This window comes from Balaenoptera acutorostrata, chromosome 5, assembly GCF_949987535.1.
Source record: "Balaenoptera acutorostrata chromosome 5, mBalAcu1.1, whole genome shotgun sequence".
NCBI classification, from domain to species: Eukaryota; Metazoa; Chordata; class Mammalia; order Artiodactyla; family Balaenopteridae; genus Balaenoptera; species Balaenoptera acutorostrata.
The window spans coordinates 32,617,078-32,637,211 of record NC_080068.1 but is presented as its reverse complement, the minus strand read 5'-3'; the positions used below and the strand labels follow the sequence as shown (position 1 = coordinate 32,637,211).

Genomic DNA, 20,134 nt, shown 5'->3' with positions numbered 1-20,134 from the left:
GTTAATAGACATGTAAACACAGTTAGAAGAGCATCGAGGTAGAGTAGTCATGAGAAGTGCACTGACAGCTCTGAAAAAAAAAAAAGCAGGGAGATCAAGAAAATGTCAGCATCAAAATTTGTAAAATGCATGTCTGAGGCTTGGAAGAAAATTCCAAAGGTAATAGTGGAGAATTCTTTTTAAAAGATACTGCATCACTAATGCTTTTAAAGGCAGTGAGAAAAATATTGTGAAGAAAAACACAGATTTCAACAACGTCAAATTAGGAAGCAATTCAGAAGAGTTGGACTCTGAAACGTTTTATAAATAACCAGTTAATTTCATTTATATTTTCTTTTTTACATATGTACAATACTTAATAAAATCTAAGTCTAAAAAGTCTGATAGCTCTTTTTTTTTAACATCTTTATTGGAGTATAATTGCTTTACAATGGTGTGTTAGTTTCTGCTTTATAACAAAGTGAATCAGCTATACATATACATATATCCCCATATCTCCTCCCTCTTGCATCTCCCTCCCTCCCACCCTCCCTATCCCACCCCTCTAGGTGGACACAAAGCACCGAGCTGATCTCCCTGTGCTATGCAGCTGCTTCCCACTAGCCGATAGCTCTTTCAGTCAGTATAATTTTAGAATCCTGTATCATATAGCATTCTGTTATCATTATTTTGCAGCTCTTTTTATTTCTTAGCAATCCATGAAATAAAGGTTCATCTTACAGTCAAATGGAGTCTTAGGTTTATGAAATTAGTATATTTTACTAGGCATGATATGTTTATTAATGTTTAATGGATCTCAACCAAAGGTCATTGTACCCCTAGAGCTGCCATGGCAATTTCTCAATGCTTTGAACGTAGATCTTTTACCTGTAAAAAGGCAACACGGGTTAAATTCTAGTTCCTGTGCTTTGGCTGAATTAGATCAGTGCCACTGGTTATCTCATTCTAATCAGAAGGTCTGGCAGACATATACACATCTTGTCAAATGTATTTGATAACATTTGACTATTTGATAACTCTTTTCAAAACACGTTGTCCATGGAAAAGAGAAACAATGAAATAATAAAATAAAGACACTGAGATAATATTTCCTAAGAAGAGGACATCTTCAATATGTAGTATTTAAATAACATCAATTTCTTATTTTATACCAGGTAATACTTCCCTTTGGGTCTAAATTCAGTAAGTCTTCAAACAGCTGCCCATCTGCTAGGAATACTGAGCCTTATAACTAGCATTTATAAGATGACTCAAAGTTCATTCATTTAAAAAAAAAAAAAAAGCCAGATTGCAGCTGTCGGCTTCTGAGTCCCCACCTCCTTATCCCCACACTCCATACACTGTCAGATATTTAAAAACTCAGAAAAGTTAAATCCGCTTTCAGGCTGTGTTCCAGTAGATCCAAATAGGGTACACAAAAAGACATCCATCCTGTTCACAAGAGTGAGAGGAAGAGAATTAGATAATGCAGTTATGTTTTTAAATGTGTACATAAGAAGCTCTTTTTAGAATATGTTTTTTTAAATTACTTGACATCAGCATGTGTAAGTTAAACAGGGTTTGGTTCATAGTATTTTCTTCCTTCAGAACTGTCTTTCCAACAGGGATGATAAAGTGAAATATAAACATCACAGGAGAAGTGAACTGGTTTCTAAACATTTCACTGATTTTTTTCAAAATAAACAGCAGATCATTGTTAACCTTTAGTGAGGATAGAATATCCCCTCAGGTCATTACATAATGAAAAGTAGATTTTAAATGTTTTTATATATTTGATAGAGTCCAAATGCTTCAGTAGTGGTTCTGACTATAGATATTGTTTAAACTTGAGCTTTTTTGTTAGACTATAAGCCAGTACTCTGAGGGTGCTTTCCAGAATGATACTATGATGCAATATAGTAGATATAAATTGGCCTTGCATTTTAAAATAAAAGATAGTTTAATTGACAATTTTGCTTTACAGGTTTTTCTTTGTTTTGTTTTGTTTTGTTTTTTAGAGAAGTATCTGAGGTTTTTAATCTATGTGTTTGAATAGTACTACTGATGGGAATGTTTTCTGGAGCTCAGATAATGAACAGTGAGTTTTTCTGAAGGTAGGCATTGTGATTCCTCTCTTCCACAAGAAGCGAGAATTGGGATCTCAGAGGAACAAGCAGCAGCACAGGGTACTGTGAAAATCTGGAACCTGGCACCTTTGGAGAATGAAAGTTAACTCCTGAGTCACTGGTGGCTGAGTTTGACGGACCACTCACTTTCCTTGTGTTGCTTTAAATCCTTTTAAATAGCACATAGTGGCCTTTTAAATAATACACTACATATATCTTAGTCTGCGCCTTTTTAGTATTGCTGCTTCTAAAATTATAGAAAATAGCCAAAGATAAAGTTTAGGCTTTATCTTAAATCTGCTTATGTTCCCTTTGTTGATATTAAAATCATTGGCAGTATTTGTAAGTGGAATATTCTTCATAAGAGAAATGTGAAAGAATTAGCTAAAACATTTGGATAGACATTTGCCCCTCTCTTTGTGCTTTTTATTGGAATGCATGGCTAAAAATGGTTTAGGGTATAAGCAAATTTTGATTCTAGATGCTGAGCTCCTAATAGCTTTTAAATTTATACAGTTTTTGTTTAGCTGTCAAAACATTTAATTATATCATACCCAAAGGTGTAAAGCTGTCAAATAAATCCGAGTTTAGGCATAAACATTTGCTAAGTTACATGTGCTACTACACCATAGTTGCTCCTGGGCAGCTTGTGAACCTGTTTAAGGGGGAGGGGTGTGTCTAGGAACATTAACTCAGCAGGTACAGAACAACATTGGCCCAATGAATTGATGATTACTTGTAAAACAGCAGGTAGTAATTCCCCCAGTCTTTGTAATTCCCCTCTTTGTAAAATAAAGCAGACTAGAGAGTGTGGTGGATTCTTTGGCTCAATTTGCACTGTAAGAAAGCTGTCTTTTTGCAAAAATATGTATTCTTTCTTTCCTTGACTTAACATTATTCTTTTTTTGTTTTCTCTTCAAAAGCAAATGTACACCATTTGTACTTTATATCCTTCTCCCCTACTCAGGGGTCTCTTTTATAGGAATAATGATCCCAATGGATTTTATAAAGGAAGTATTGACACTGATCAACGATTATTATAAATTTAAAGTTTTCTGTGTAAAACATTTTTTCCAGCTTTATTGAGTATGACTGACAAATAAAAAATGTGTATATTTAAGATGTACATGTGATGGAAAATATTTTTAGAGAAAGAAAAATTTTTAATTTTTTAAAATTATTCTTATCTAGTTATTTCATAAATAACAATTTTTGGTATTTGATGACATTATTTGGAGGTAGACTGTTAGCATTAATACTAATGCAGACTTCACTAATGCCAAATTCACTGAGAGGTTGGGGAGTAAAGTAAATTAGTTCTACTTTGAAGCTTTTATTTTCTTCCCCTTTCAAAATGAATGGGAAGGCCCTTGAATGAAAGCTGCTTTTCATTAGTGCTACCAAATGCCTACTTGAAAGAGTTGAGTTCTAACTGAACACCCACACAAGAGAAAGGGAAAGCTTCCTTTTTCTACTGGAGGACCATCAGCTAAATAGCTCTTGGCTTCTCTTTTCCAATCAGGTGGTTTCACATCAGAGTTAATTACTCCAGTCATTTATTCTAATCACCCTCCTCTTATGGCTAGCTGCATTCTGTCATGGGGTGGCATCGTTTGAAGCCAGTTAAGTTTGAAAACCACTGCAGGGTACTTGAGACTCATTAGTGAGGCCTATCCATGCCTGGCTTTGGATTTGCTCCCTGATTAACTCTGGATCTCTCTGCCTTGCTCCCTCCTCCCGCCATCCACCAGCCCCCACTCGTCAATGCAGTTGCTCTAAAGAGGAATGTTTCAATTAACTCTTGCCTTGCTGTTTGTCTTTTCACCTACATATTTAAGAAAAATTTAAATGCTTACATTGCTAATAATATATTTGATAGATTCTGACCTTATAACTGCATCCTTTGAGTTGAATTTAACTGAAACTGTAGATATTCTATAAAGAAGAGTTATAATTTTGAACAACAAGGGAGGAAAATGGTGGTCTTTCAGAATGAATGCATCTATGTCTCGATCCAATTCTCCTAACCTAATAAAGGTAGTGGTTCCAACTCTGGTTTTATAGTACTCTAGTGTGTCTTACCAGCTTATAGAAAAGGTCCCGTGAAAAGCTTAAAAAAAGTCTCAAAACAGTTTGATGTTTGACATTTTTATTATTATAGTAGTTTAATTTAAAAGTGTTTGCCAAGTGGCACATTTAAGAGATACTAAAATCACATAGACAAATAATATTTATGCTATACTTCTTGAAAAATAAAAGAAAAATGTGTAGTCAGTGCCCTGAGTAGATAGTTTGAGACAGTGTTATTGCATGAAAGTATTTAAAACATTTTCTAAAAATTAACAAAAACAGGTATCGAATTTGGTAGTTAATTGAAAGTGTTTATTTAAATAGGAAATAAGAGAAATTTTCTCCTTTCTTTTTGCACGGTAGTTTGATTTAAGGAAATCAAATAGTTTATGTGTCAAAACAAAATATGATACACATTAAAATATATGAAATCACATTTTTTAAGTTGCTAATGTTTAGCAGAATGAACTCTTATTGTTAATTCTCAGAGCAAAGTAGTTTAATGGATTGCTTCTTTATTTGAGGGTCTTTGGACTTAGCAATTAACAAATATGTTGGTATTCTCTGTCTTGCTCTAAAGGCTGATTTTTAAAATTCGATTTTTAAAATCTCCTAATGAATATACAGTTAAATTAGTGAAAAAGAGGCCTAGAATATAATTTCTTATTTACCTCTATAAATATTTATTGAGTGTTTACTGTGTGCTCAGTTCCAAGAATGAGATATATAATCTCTGCCTTCTAGGAATTCAGCTACTAGTGAGCAAGGTAGAAGAATAAACTATAATACAAGGTGAAAGTGTTAGTTTTGAAAGGCGGGTGTAAAGGTGAAAACCAGTTGAAAGAACAATAAAATCTGTAAATAAAGCCTTCGGGTTGACATGGTACATCAGATTTAGTGTGTACTCAGCAATACTTAATACTTGTGTCACCAAATGGTATATGTGAAACCCATTAAAAATAATTCTTGGTATGAAATGGTTTCACATTTTTAGAAGTTTCCTAATGCAGCTTCGGCATATACCATTCTATTTCAGAATTTTTCAAAAAGATGTGTACTGACATGGCTTCAGGAGTCAGATTTGGGTTCTGACATTTACTAGCTGTGTGATATTAGTCTATTTACTTAGCATTCTTAGCCTCATTTGTAAAAGAATTTTTTTAAATGTAGTGCTTATCTCATAAGATTACTGTGAAGATTAAAGAAAATAATCCATGTAAGACATTTAGCGTAAAACCGGGCACATTATACGCAGTCACTAAATGTTAAGTGCTGATGTTATTGTTATTATAGTGTTGTTTAGTTGGTCAGTGAATTTCTTCCAGGTTGACCTTCAGATGCATTTTCCTTGCATAATATGTTGTCTTTCTAGAGGCTTTGTCAAGGTTATGAATGACTTTATTTGCATCCATGTTCCTGATATTGTTCAAGAGAAAATAAAATATGAAAGATGATACTGTAATATCCACTTCACTTTTTCTTCTTTCCATGTAATCAGCCTACCTTAAATTTGATTGTATGGTTAGCAAACTGTAGACAAATCATTTGTAATGGCTTGTAATCACAGAAATTCTGCACATTTTCTAAAACTCTGCCAAATTAGCACAGTATCAACTGGATAAAGTTTCTATGGTCAATTTCATGCTTCTTATACAACGCTTTAAGATCTTAGTCCCTCAGCATAGATGCTGAATTGTGCTAAATCACAAGAATTTCTTAAATGCCATTCATTCATTCAACAGACGTTTATTTAGGGGCCTGCTGGGTAATTGGGTCTGTGATCACAAAATTGGAAGAATATGACACCTGCCCTTTGGGGCTGTCATTACGAAGATCAAACAGACATGGCAGTAACTAATTAGGGAAATAGATTAAGTGATGTGTTTATTTATTCATTCAACAAATATTTTGTGAATGCCTACTACTTATTAGTCTTTGGGAATACAGCAATGAGAAAGACAGCATAGTGTCTACCCTTTTGCACCATTTTGTTTAGTGAGGGAGATGGATAATAAATAAGAAACTAAACAAATAAATATGTAACTTGTGATAATATATAACAAAAAATATAATACTTGTGGCATGTACCATTAAGGAAAATCTCAGGCTACCATTAAAGCATTCAATATTTTATTCGTTTGTGTGTACATACTTTTTTTAATATTAATTTTTATTGAGATATAATTGACATATAACATTATATTACTTTCAGTTGTACAACAAAATGATTCAATATTTGCATATTTGTGAAATGATCACAAGTCTAGTTAACAGTTGTCACCATGCATAGTTATAATTGGTTTTTTTTAACTCCGAAACGGAAAGGAAATGCCTTATGTTGCTTCCTTGGGAAGGTTGGGCAAGGCTTAACCGAGGAAGCTACACTTGATCTTAGTCTTTAAGAATGAGTAGTAGTTTGCCAGGGAGGGAGCAAGATGACGGAAAGGGCATTACAGAGATACAAAGCAGTGTGAACAAAGATCTTGATGTTATTACAGTACAGTACGCACGCTCAACTTAACTCAGGAGGTGGTGTGCAGTATGTGTGTAAAGAGAGCTGTGAGTGACACCTGTGGAGGGAGAAGACTGGAGGCATATTATATGAACATTCCTTAGTGTCTTGTAAGTCAGATGGGCTTTTTCTTTGGGGTAGTGGTGCCCAAAACGTGGTTGCCAGACCAGGAGCTTCAGTCTTACCTGAGGACTTGTTAAAAAGGCAAATCTTGGGCTCAGCTCCAGACCTACAGAAACAGAAACTCTCTGGGTGGGAGCCCAGCAATCTGTGTTTTAACAAGTCCTCCAGGTGATCTTAGTGGCTGTTCAAGTTGGATATCCACTGCTTTAGAGAAAGGAGAACCATTGAAAAGTTTTAAGGAGAGTCATGAATTGGTCAGGTTTTAGATAGGAATTGAATGGAGGGAGGGGATTTTAGAGAGAAAGAGAACAGTTTGGATAGTGTTAGAATAATTGAGCCAAAAAATAATGAAGCATGGAACCAAACATAGTCATAGTGGAAGGAAAAGAAAGAATGAATTTGAAAGATACTTTGGAGGCTTATTTTCTTAGTAGATAATATTTTGGAGGGAGAGGAAAAACGAGCAGCCAAGATGACTGCCCCGTTTCTGAATTGGCTGAGTGGATGAAGGTCTCCTTCCATAATCAGAAAAGCAAGCAAGAGAGCAAGTTTAAGAGGAAAAATTCTTCATTATTTTTTTGATATATTAGGTTTGAGTTACCTGAGGCAGAGCAAGAGAAGTAGTCTAATTTGACATTTTGGACTTGAAACTCTGGAGATGGTCATAATAGTCGGTTGAGGTAGCTGAAGTCTGGCTCATCTGGTCTGAGTTATATTAGAAACAAGGGCCTGGGACTGAGTTGCGAGGAGAACGAACACTGAAGATGTCGACAGAGGAAAAAGACCTTCCATTAAAAAGTGAGAAGGTGAATCAGAAATGCAGAAAGAAAATCTGGAGGGACGTTAGCAAGGAAGCTTAGAGAAGATAGAGTTAGAACCATAAATGCCGTAATGCAGAGACGAGAAGTGATAAGCATCCTTAGGTTTCAGACAGATGGAGGTGGTCATCTTAGCAAAAACATTTTCGGTGGTGTAACTATAATAGAAAGATGAGAGATTAGTTAAGAAGTGAAAGTGAGGTAAGGAAGCATAAATAACGAATTTACTTGAATCTCTCAAAAGGTTTAGATTGTTGATCTCATATTGCCTGTGTATTCATAACTACATAAAAATAATTAAACAAGACTGACCCTATTTACTAGTCATTATTACATTGATAATTTCGAAAGAATCAGACCTACAATTTAGAGAATCATAGACTGTTATTATAGATGTTATGGGATTTCTAAGAGTGGGCAAACAGGCTAGTTTCATGTGCTGCCAAGATGAGGTGATTTTTATGAGGTTTATGAATGCATCCGTGTTGTCTACAGGTTTCACGTATCTGACTCTCATCAAACGTTGTGTTTCCTATACTAAATCGTAGTCTGTGGCTATATGTTAGTTCTTAAAGTACATAGCTGATACAGCTGAGTAGATAATATGTAAGAATTCTAACCAAGGACTTTTAAGGATTGAGAGTTTACAGATGATATCATAATTGGTAAAATTAGCCCTTTACCTTTGTTGTTAGAGGAGTCATAGTGCCATGTTTTTTTTTTTTGTTTGTTTGTTTGTTTGTTTGTTTTTTTAATGAGGATCTTGAATCAGATGCGTATGTTTGATTGATTGATTGATTGATTGATTTTGGCTGTGTTGGGTCTTCGTTTCCGCGCGAGGGCCTTCTCCAGTTGTGGCAAGCGGGGGCCACTCTTCATCGCGATGCGCGGGCCTCTCTCGTTGCGGAGCACAGGCTCCAGACGCGCAGGCTCAGCAATTGTGGCTCACGGGCCCAGCTGCTCCGCGGCATGTGGGATCTTCCCAGAGCAGGGCTCGAACCCGTGTCCCCTGCATTAGCAGGCAGATTCTCAACCACTGCGCCACCAGGGAAGCCCCAGTGCCATGTTTTGAATGCTGCCACATTTCTTCAGATATTTGTAAATGGCTGAAGAATATACATTGCAGAATATTGTGTCTGTTTAACAAGTGAAGATGTTATATTTCTGCTCTCATGTCCTAAGATATAGCCGTTCTTCATGGCACTGAGAATTGTAATGACCACTTCAAAATTGCATCAAAGGTCACTTTATAGTCCGCTGCAGGTGTTTCGTGCTTTGTAAGGTTTATCTTTATTTTCAGCAGGAGAAGCTGTATATTTTAAAGTGTTAAATATTGCTAATCCCTGAATTCTATCTTTTATAAAAACACTGTAAAAATCTGAATGCAGATTCAGTATTTGGAACTGAATAAAGCTTTACTGCCCAATGTTTTAACCACTAGTCATGTGTGACTATTGATCACTTGAAATGTGGCTAGTCTGAGTTGAGATGTGCTGTATGTTGTAAGTGTAAAATATATACCAGATTTCTAAGATTTAATACAAAATAACTTAATATTGATTATATGTTTAAATGATATTTTTGATTATACTACATTAAAATTAATTTTTCCTATTTTTAAAAATGTGGCTACTAGAACATTTTAAACTCCATATTTGACTTGCATTATATTCCTACTGGGCATCACTGGTATAAAGTCTGGTGATTATTTTTTACCCAGAATTTTTTGGCTTAGAAATCTCAGTATTGAACATGAACATATTTTAATATTGAAACAGTATACAAACTTCTGTTATAGTTATCAGACTTAGATCCAAGAAGGGCTTAGGGTTAATTCAAATCTATAAAAGAAAGTTCAAAATATATTTTTTTAAAGATTTAATTTTATTTATTTTTGCCTGCGTTTGGTCTTAGTTGCTGCGTGCGGGCTTTCTCTAGTTGCGGTGAGCGGGGGCTACTCTTTGTTGCGGTGCACTGGCTTCTGCTCCTTGCGGTGGCTTCTCTTGTTGTGGAGCACGGACTCTAGACACACAGGCTCGGTAGCTGTGGCACGCGGGCTCTAGAGCACAGGCTCAGTAGTTGTGGCGCACGGGCTTAGTTGCTTCGTGGCATGTGGGGTCTTCCCGGACCAGGGATCGAACCTGTGTCCCCTGCATTGGCAGGCGGATTCTTATCCACTGCGCCACCAGGCAAGTCCCTAAAGTTCAAAATATTAATGCTAAGTTCAAAACTGAATTAATCTTTTACCATGTAAACTCTTCCTTATCCAGTATAATCAAGGTCCAAACTTGAAATCTGGGTGTCATCCTTCCCCTCTCACATTGGTAATCAGTTGGTGGTATAAGTAATAACATATCTTAAATCTTTCTGAAATCTGTCCCCTCTTCTTCATTCCCACTGCTTCTTTCTTGATTGGGGTTCTCAGTGCCTCTCACATAAGCTATTGTAATCATCTTAGAGATGACTTTGCCTCCCTACCCTCTCTCCAAAGGAATATCTGATCTCCTTAGCCCTAGAATCTAGCATAGAACAGAACTTATAGTAAGCACTCAATAAAGGTTTGTTGATTGAATGGATGACAGAGCTGCTGATATTAATCAAAAGTTGCAGAATGAAAAAAGACTTTTAGCCCTACGTAATATACATATATACAATTGGGCACACAAAGTAAGTGCAGATGTAATTCTCTGGCTGAACTTGTCAGTGCTTTAAAACTGACATTTGTTGTCATATTGTTCAACAATATGAATGCATATTCAACATTTGCATTCATATTCTTTAGTTCAAGTTTTTCCTCATTGGTTATTCTTGGAAGTGGTGATATAATAAGCGTTCTATTTTGCCAAGGATGTTGATTTGCCAACGTAAATTTGTGGCAGTCAGTCCAGGGAATCATTGGTGCCATGAAGACAGCTCCTTGTTTTTATCTGGAGTCCCTGTGGGATTAAACTACATCTGGCAATAAGTAGGGATGCTGGTCTGGGCATCTTCAAAGGCAAGAGACTGCTAGTATTTATCAGATCTATGTGGATAAGCAAATGGGAAGGGATTAAATTTTTTTGGTTTTGTTTTCCTTCTTTTAATAACTGACTATAAAATTAAAACTTCCAGAAGTTCATACAGCAAATTAATACATTTTTCTACGGTTGTTGAAGAGGAAACCTGTTCTTTTTTTCTATACCTAGGCAGATAACTAAGAATTTTAGATTAGTATTTTATTTACTTAAGCATATATTTTTTATAACTACTTTATCTCAGAGAGCATAACAGCAGTATACAACGCTCAAAATTAATTTTCTACGGATACTTTACTAATTCTTTTTAAAGGGTTGAGTATTTAGTACCGTGGTTTAAAACATTTTAACATCTGTGTGTATTTGGACATCATGATTGGCATTTGGAGGCTTCTCTTACCATTTATCTATGTGGGAAAGTTTATCCAGAATTTCTTTCTGAGGAAAATCTTGAATCTGTCTTAGGGAAGACCACTCCCCCTTCCAAGTGAAGGTGAGCTTGCCTTCCATAGAGACTTGTTTCTGTCTTTCCTTTCACATTTTTAAGAGATTATTAGTCCTGTGACTCAGTTTAGCTGTTGTTGAAGCATGTGGCTCTACATTTACTGACAAAATAAAATGGCTGCATTCCAGGTACTTGTCATGGAACGTAATCTAGAATTTACCATTCCAAGCCTCACCTAAGAGAAAATGTTTATGCAGGATTGCCTGAAGAATATGTAGTCTCTTCATTTGTCCATACTCTAAATCTATCCCAGGATTAAGTCAGTCCCTCCGAGAGTCACATACCTGGATTCCATCATATTGCCAAGGGAGGAATTTCTTATCTTAGGAATAGAAATAATGTGTTTTTCTAGGCCATCTGGTTTGTTTTTACATTATAGTCACTTTTGACTCTTGTAAGTGTTCGTGTTTCTTTCTTTATGTTGCCTGCTAGAAAGCTTAATGTCAAATACATTGCACACCTCTAACAAGTCTATAGAATTTCATGGCATAATTTTTATGTACTTCTTACCCATTTTTGCATTGTCTTACTTCTCTTATGTTAGATTTATTTTATCTTGATGCATATGCATCATATCTATCCTTTAATTATAGTTGTTCTCTATCGTTCCTTATTAGATTTTTTTTAAAAGCTCCATCTCCCTATGTGTGTTACACTATAACTAGTTTAACATATCTGTATATTGTGAATTCCTAGATTTTAGATTAAGAGTGACCTAAGGTTGAAATGTTAATTAAATGTTTTAATGTTCTGTAGCTCTAAAGAAAATAGTTGGATAAAATGTCAGCATGTAGGACTATTTTAAACATTAGAAAAAAATCATCTCTCTGAAAAGGAGGGTAATTGTGCAAGTTTGCCTAATCCTTTTGATCTTGGCACACAGCAATACAGACTTCAGTTGAGATTAAAACTATGAATTTCAAAGGAAACATGGCCTTCAGTGTGTAAAATATATAACAGCTGGTTGACTACTCCATTTAAAACGACACAATAACAATCGTAGACAGAATGAGTCTCCTGCCAAAAGATGCACGAGTGCTTGATGGTTATTATCAAGATATGATACTAACCCACACTTTTCTTTAGTAATAGTATAAATGTAGAAATGAACAGTGTGCTGCTGGCTCCAAAATCTCTCTCCTGCCCAACAGTTCAAGGGCAGTTTAGAAGTACAGAACTCCTTTAGTGATTTCTCTATCTGCCTTTCAGCCCGTACTTCAGTGTGTTGTTGACTAAATTTCATTTTTTTAAACTGTCAGATAAAATTTTTATTCTTAGCATCCCACAGTTTTTTCCTAAATCCTTGATCCTCCTTCTTTTCCCCCTTGACATTCATGAATTATTGTTCTTAATGTCACAGCTTCACACATAGTTAAACTTTTTTTTGAGCCCCCAAAGTTAAACTTTTCTTTGTAAATAATATAAAATTTGTTTAACATTTTTGTTCTATGTTTATATTAAGGTAAATATCTGAATTCAGAAGCATTTTCATGATGCATTTGTAATCAGTATGGGAGAATGTTAAGCTCATGTTAGTAGATTATAGTTCATGAACTACTTCAGTATTTTCACTGTTGTGTTTCACCTGAACAAGTAATCCTTAAATAGGTTAATTAATGCATTTTTTTTAAAAAACGGGGATTAATGTGGATTTGTCATGTCTGGAAAAATCCCATTTGGAAAGCATATTTACATTTTGAATTTGTATCTGTCCAATATGAAAAAAACGATTTTTCTCTGACCTTTGTTTCTCGAAGAATTTGATATAACAGCAATTTTTCTTTTCTGTTTTTTCAATCTATTTCAAAAAAGGAAATTATAGGTAAATTAAAAATTTGCTGAGGTTACTTGGATTCATCACAAATTCAGAGCCAGCATTTAAGGAGTTAATGTATCTTATTAGGGGGACAGGAAATCTGGCAACTATTGCAGAAACTAGACCTAATGGTGCACACAAACAATTTGTCAGTCTTCTTAAATGTGAATAGCTTTCCGCAAAGTGGCTGCTTTTGCTTTGTTTGAACAGGCTAAACTTTTCCTTTTTGGACTTTAAATCTTAGAAGTGAAATGTGATCCACATATTCAATCAAAATCATTTAATTCAAAGCATATTTTGATTGGAACAAAGTTGACATGGAAAGAAACTCTAGAATAAAAAAGTTGAAAGGACTTTATATCATATATTTAGCAGGAAAATTTGAAACAGTTCTAATTAGGCTGAAAAAAACAGCTTTCTTCAATGTAAATTACAAAGGTCATATATCAATGTTAAGGAAACATTACCACTAGTGTTTGAAATCCAGCATATGCAAACATAACAGACCAGTTCATTTTAAATCTGTGTGTGTGTGTGTGTGTGTGTGTGTGTGTTATAAGAAGGCCTTATTACATGTTTTTAAAATGAAAAATACTTAAAATTCCAAGTTTATAATATTATATATAACATTTTTGCCAATCTAAACATTAACTCCTTTGAAACTTATTACTATCTACACTCAAATGAATTAAGACTCTTAATTATATGTACAAAAAGTTACAAAACTAATTTTTATAGTTTCTTCCATTAAAATATGATTAAATACATCTTATAATTAAATGCATATCAAGTCAAGAGGATTAGTCAGTGATTTTTCTTATTTGAAGCTTATAGCTATGGCATTTTGTATCTTGGAATTGAACTGGACCTTCTCAAAGCCTGGGAATGGAAGTAGTAGTATGGGGTGCAGAAGCCTATTTCTTTCTGGATATATATTTATTTCTGTACTTAAAAGTTTGTCAATAATATTTGATTTATTTATTTGATTTTTTGTAAAAATTATTTATCCTATAGATTTCAATAGCTTTTATTTAGTTGCTTTTTAAAAATGGCATGGTATGAGAAGATTTAGCAAAAGTGTAACTAAATATTAGCATCAATCTGGGAATTACAAGTATGAGAAACACAAATAATACACAATTAAGGTTTCCTGGTCTTGAGGTAAACAATTATCTAATAATTTCTTTTGTTAATTGAAATTAGTTTTCTTGATTTTATATAATTTTTACATTAGAGGAAATATGATTTTTTGAAGATACAAGGAAATTGCTAGAGTATTTCTAAAGCATGCGTAGATTACTGAACACATGATTAATGCTTTTTATTTTACAATTTTTATTCTCAAATAGCTTAGAATTTCTTGGAAAAAGCAAACGATTTCTACATGTTATCATATTATTTGACTCCACTATAAGAGGCAACAATAATTTTATATAACATTTTTTATTAATAAATAATTCATTTCCTTAATGGGTTAGTTTCAGGAAGACGTAGATTGCGATCTTTCAATGAGATTTATTGTTAGACACATATTCATATATGTTATAATTATTTCTGACACAGGGCTACACAAATGAGTTATTTATGAATAATTTACTATTTTCTTTATAATATTAAACCTTTAATTTGTTGATGTTCTGCATGTGGGCCAAACAAATGAAAGTTACTAATAAGTGTTTGTATTTGACATCTGTATACTGTACTTTTTAGCATATCTCAAGTGTTTTAGTCTCTGCTTAATAGATCTCATTAAAAAAACAGATATCAGCCCCAAGACAGTTTGTCAAGACTAATATGGGTCCCCCTGGATTGGATTGACAATTCGTGTGAGGCTTCATATGATTGTCTTTTCGTAGTCTTATTTGAACCTTAACAATTGAATGTTAGTCACTGATTTATTTTATAATAACTCAGATGAGTTGAATATTATTGTATTGTGTTGGACATTTTAGTGGATTTTCTTTTTTACAAATTTTACTCAGAGCACACATTGGATGTAAATGATGTATCTAGCCTGCTAGGGGAGTACTAACAATTGATTGGTTAGGTTTGATAGCAGCATGGGAAGAATGTTTCTATCCCCTAGCTGCAAACCGTATTTAACTCCAGTCCTAATGAGGACTGTCTGTCCTAAAGGCTTTGAAAAATCTCAGATGCTTAGCATTCCACTGGCATGTTTTTATTTTTTTGTGACTAAAAATGTGCATATAAATAAGTATTTATATAAAGAGTATTTTTTAAAATCTTAACGTATGAAAGGGGAATTAAAGAATTTTTAATTTATGTTTTTGAATCTCAAAAACAGAAGTTATAAAATGTATTCCCAGGGTTTTCCATTTTGAATTATTTGTATTTTTTTACTGTCAATAATTTCCTGCAGCTTGTTCTTACCTCTTCCGTCAAGTCTTTAGTAAGTGCATTTGTTTATTATCATATATATACTTTTGGTTAGGCAATTGCCATTCACTGGTATCAAAACGATGTTAAAGTCCTGAACTGACTTTGCATTAAATGATTTTTAAACTTTTGGCAATTCCTGTATATCCATGGCAGTTGTTCTTGTGGGTCCCTTTTTAAAGCTCTGATATATTGCAAGAAATGATTGAAGACTGCTGAGATTTTTAGTTTAGTTTTTTAGAATGTATTTAAAGTTTATTCCTTAAAGTAACATGTTTATCAACCTCTGGAAGAGATTTTGCCAATAATTCGGTGAATTACTGGTCAACCCCTTAAGGACTGACCAAGTGTAACAGGGTAAGGGGAGGGATGAACCATGGCACTATGGTGACTTCTGCATGCGTGCTTGTGGCATAATGTGAGCATCGTGTCTGTCATTTCAGCATTTTTGCTTAACATTTTTATGTGGTGTCAAGATGTAAAGGTTTAAGCATCTAAATCTAACCAACTTCACCATTTTGAATGTGCATAAAGAAGTAATCAACATTAGGAAGACTCACAATTCTTTGTTTGATGACACATAAAATAAAATTGCCCTAGTTTTTAGAGCTTTAATATTGAGAAAATTCATTTGTACTTTGTCATTTGCTGAGCCTTCTGGAATTTTATAGTCTCAAATCACAATACCACGGACACTCAGGAGACTCCTGACTGTTTTATCTTATTAAACAATTTTGAAATCATTAATTTTTAATTAGCTTAGATGCAGGGTTTCTTTTTATCATTTCAATAGTGTGTGTGTATATGAACTAAACGTTTTTTATTTAAACTACTGGTGAGAGTATTATTTACATAAATAAGTGTAGGTCCTTTCTTAAGAGTATATACTGTGAGTTTGCTTCATATAGTCACACATTTTTGTAGACCCAGAGATATTACATGCTAATCTATTATAGTAGAGCTTTTCAGCTGTTTATTAACTCAGATTTTGAACAACTAAAAAGAACGTAAGCTCAAAGATATGTATAGGTCCTTCCCTGATTGAAAGTTCTAATTAAGTGAATTGGAGAAAATTAACTGAAATTAGCTGTCAGAAAGTCACATTTAAATGAGTGATGAGCTAGTCTGGCAGTAAACATTTAAATGATATAAATTGCCATTTAAGTGTATGGTTTAATGTTTGTCATGCATTAATGTGACATGAGACTACAGTGACAATCAAGCAGCTTGCTCTAATTTGAACATATTTAGGGCTTTTGTGTAGAGTGCACTGCTCACAAATTAAGACAATTGCTGTTTTTATGTGTCTCTTTAAACATGTCCTCCAGCCCCACCCCCTCACCCCCATCACTACCCGAGACCTAAGTTAATGAAACAAACATATCATTTTTTGTGTGCAACTTGCATTAATAGTTCCTGGATTTTCAGATTAATTTTAAATCCATGTGCTTAAAAGAGGACTTTCCTGAAAGTTATTACAAGCCCTTCTCTTCTTATTTCAAATAAAATATGAAGCAGTTTTGTGCTCTCTTAGCTGTTTACTAAATTTATAAATATAATGAGTTTTTATAAGAGATGTTTTAAACAGTGACTTTTACAATTGAAACTAAATAAATATTTTTAAGGCATATTTCAATTCAGGTATACTTTGGAATATGAGAATTGCCTAGAGTTTTATTTATAGAATTATTTTTTATACTTTATGATATGTGATATATTATGAAGTCATGTTAAATATTATTAGTTAAAGGAAATATATGATTTGAATTTACCCATAAACAATTTTCTTCTTCATAGGCAGTTGTTTTAATAAAGCACATACCTACACAAGCGTACACCTGTGAACTAATAGGAACGTCTTTTGTCACGAGATGATTTATATCTCATTGGTTGCTTGCTATAGAAGTTAGTCAATTTTGTTTTAAAACCAACAGATTTCTTTTTATAATATTGAAAACGTAGCAGCAAGCCACACCAAAAATACATCACAGTCATACACTTATGACTCTAAAAATAAGAATTTCAGTGAGATACATTACCTGATACAACTTGGTATGCTTCAAATTAAGCTTCACAGTTTGAATTTGTGATTTGAGTAACATTATTTATTGATAGACTAGTCCATAATGCTAAGCTTTTATGTTGGAATAATTTTTAACAACATTAAATAAGTATGAATACTTTTCTAAAAATAAGAAGTCTCTGCTCATTAAAACTCTTTAGGATTTTTAACGTTATTAAGTTCAGCAAACATTTATTGGTACCTATTGTGTTTTAGGTACAGTGCTTGGAACTGGGAATGTCATGATGAATTGGAAGTGGATCTTGAACCTAGCATTTCTATTGAAAACTTGATTATGTTCATTCATTATTTATTGGACACTTATGTTAATAGCATCAAATATTTGGTCTGATTTGATACTAGTACCTAGAATAATTTAGTAATTATAAGTATCCCTCCCAAGATCTAATTTGTTGTCATAAAAACTCAGTTGAAATAACTAAATAATTTGGTTACAGTTGTTACAGTAGACAAAATGTTTTAATTCTAGAAAAATTATAAATATTTCAAGTGAATAGTCAATGTTTAATATTTTCACATTTGCTGTCCCAAAGTAACCTTTACATTGTATGACCTCCTTTCTTTGAAACGTAAGTTGAGTATCTGTCAGGCCCTGAGTTACGAACGTGACCGAGATAGACCCAGCCCTGGTCCTCCAGTGCTCACAGTACAAGTAGACTAATACTGAAATCTAAGCAGTCGATTGTAGTTCAGTGTGACACGTGCTGCAAAGTCTCTGTAAAAATGGAGGACAAATTCTGGTGGAAAATAGGACATCAGAATAAGTATGTTCACAGTCAATTTAGAGGTAAACTTTACTGCTTGTTCTAAATTCCTCTATATATTTTAAAACCAGAATTCAGCATAATAATAAGATCTACACCTTTTTTTTCAGGCTCTGGAGAGTGAATTTGTTTCCTGCCAGCTTCACCAATGGATTGATCTCATTTTTGGCTATAAACAGCAAGGGCCGGAGGCTGTTCGAGCCCTCAATGTGTTCTATTACCTGACCTATGAAGGAGCTGTCAATCTGAATTCAATAACTGATCCTGTATTGAGAGAGGTAAGTTATCTGACTGGGTCTAACAGGTATCTCTAGACCAGAAGCTATTAGATCTCATCTTCCCCATGCTTTCATTTTACTGATAATGAAACTGAAACCAGATGGGTAAAGTACCCTTAAGCAGGATAACCTTTAAGTTAGTGACCTAGCTGGGACTTGAACCCAGAACTTCCCTCCAACAAAATGTTTGACTCAATATAAGATGAGAGCTTTTTCAATTTGAACCCATTAAGGGATCAATAATCATATTTCTAATTTTTATAACTTTGAAGGCTACTCACTAATTTAAAGAACTAGGAAAATAATAATTCATTAAAGAAATAGAATTATAAGCATAAATCTATTTAAATGTGATAAAACACATATTTATATATGATACATAAGTACGTGTATAACCATATAGAAGTTAATAATAAGAATGAAGTCTATAACTTTCCTACATCATCAAACTTGGTGTTGGATGTTACTGAGACTTGTTTTATCTTTGTCATTGATTTTCTTAAGTAAAACACTCAAAACATGGTTTTGACAAATACAATATTCACCAAAAACTCTGCATATAGCCTTGTTTTTTTTTTAAGTATTTTAATTTAATTATACATCCTCCAGCTAACATATATCATATACAAAGATGTATGTATGTTCATGGAATTGAACAGATAACACCTTACACATCTGTACTATTTTAGAAGAGAACTTTATTAAAGAAACCAGGGAGTTTTGATTCATAGGGAAAGTTGTATATCACTGTAAAGGGAACATCGTTTGCAGTAAGTAAGATTTGTCGTTTTTCACCGTCACTTGATGTATTTCTTTATAATTCTACTTATGACCTGATCACGTTGACACTATATGAAAGTACATATTTAAATATATTTGCTAACATATATTATCACCTGGTTTATGTGCTAGATAAAGAAGGTTAATACACAAACAAAAGCACTGTGCACTCGATGCACATTTATCTTAAATTGCACAGGTTTTGAATTGCTGTGTTTCAGTTTATTTTAGAACTGGATCAGGTGAACTCTAAAAGACTCTTCCAGTTTTTCAGTTCTTTGAAAATGTTCCTTTCAGGGGGCATTTTATTTTATTAGAGCAACAACTGATTGCATGACACAAAATATGCATAAGTTCCGTGTATGAAATTGAGGTTGGAGCAAACATGCAAATGGTGTTAACATAATTTCATTGTTAGAATAGAATTGAATAGGCCCATTTACTTTCTTTTTTACTGTTTTAACAATATTTGAACAGTGGTTCTATTAATGTCCATAATTACTTTTCAAATATACCATCTGGTTCTGTTTTTTTGGGTTCCCTTGTAGTAATTATCCCTATCTCTACTTAGCTTTTATATGCATGGATTTATATATAGATTTGATTTTGTCATGTGCTGTTTTACTTAACATACCAGCATATGTTATTTTATGTTGCTATAAAATCTGTGTAGTTTTAATTTTGAAATTCCATAACATTCTGTAGAGTTGCTATGAAAATGTACTTAATACCATTTCTCCCAATGTGGGATCCTATTTTTTTTTAAGACTTGTCTATTGGTGTGTCCAAGTCGATATAGTGATACTTCTCCCATCATTAAAGTTTGTGCAACATGTGGTTGATAAAGGATGGCTCTCTGTATCTGTGTG

General features: G+C 33.7%; 1 protein-coding gene across 4 annotated transcripts in view; it reads left to right on the top strand.

Moving 5' to 3' along the window:
• Nucleotides 1-20,134, top strand: part of LRBA (LPS responsive beige-like anchor protein) — a 751,667-nt gene that overhangs the window by 658,369 nt on the left and 73,164 nt on the right. For all 4 annotated transcript variants that reach the window (XM_057546722.1, XM_057546725.1, XM_057546723.1 and 1 more), the window contains exon 48: nucleotides 18,318-18,485. In XM_057546722.1, the coding sequence (XP_057402705.1) occupies nucleotides 18,318-18,485 (168 nt within the window). The remainder of the gene's footprint in view (nucleotides 1-18,317; nucleotides 18,486-20,134) is intronic.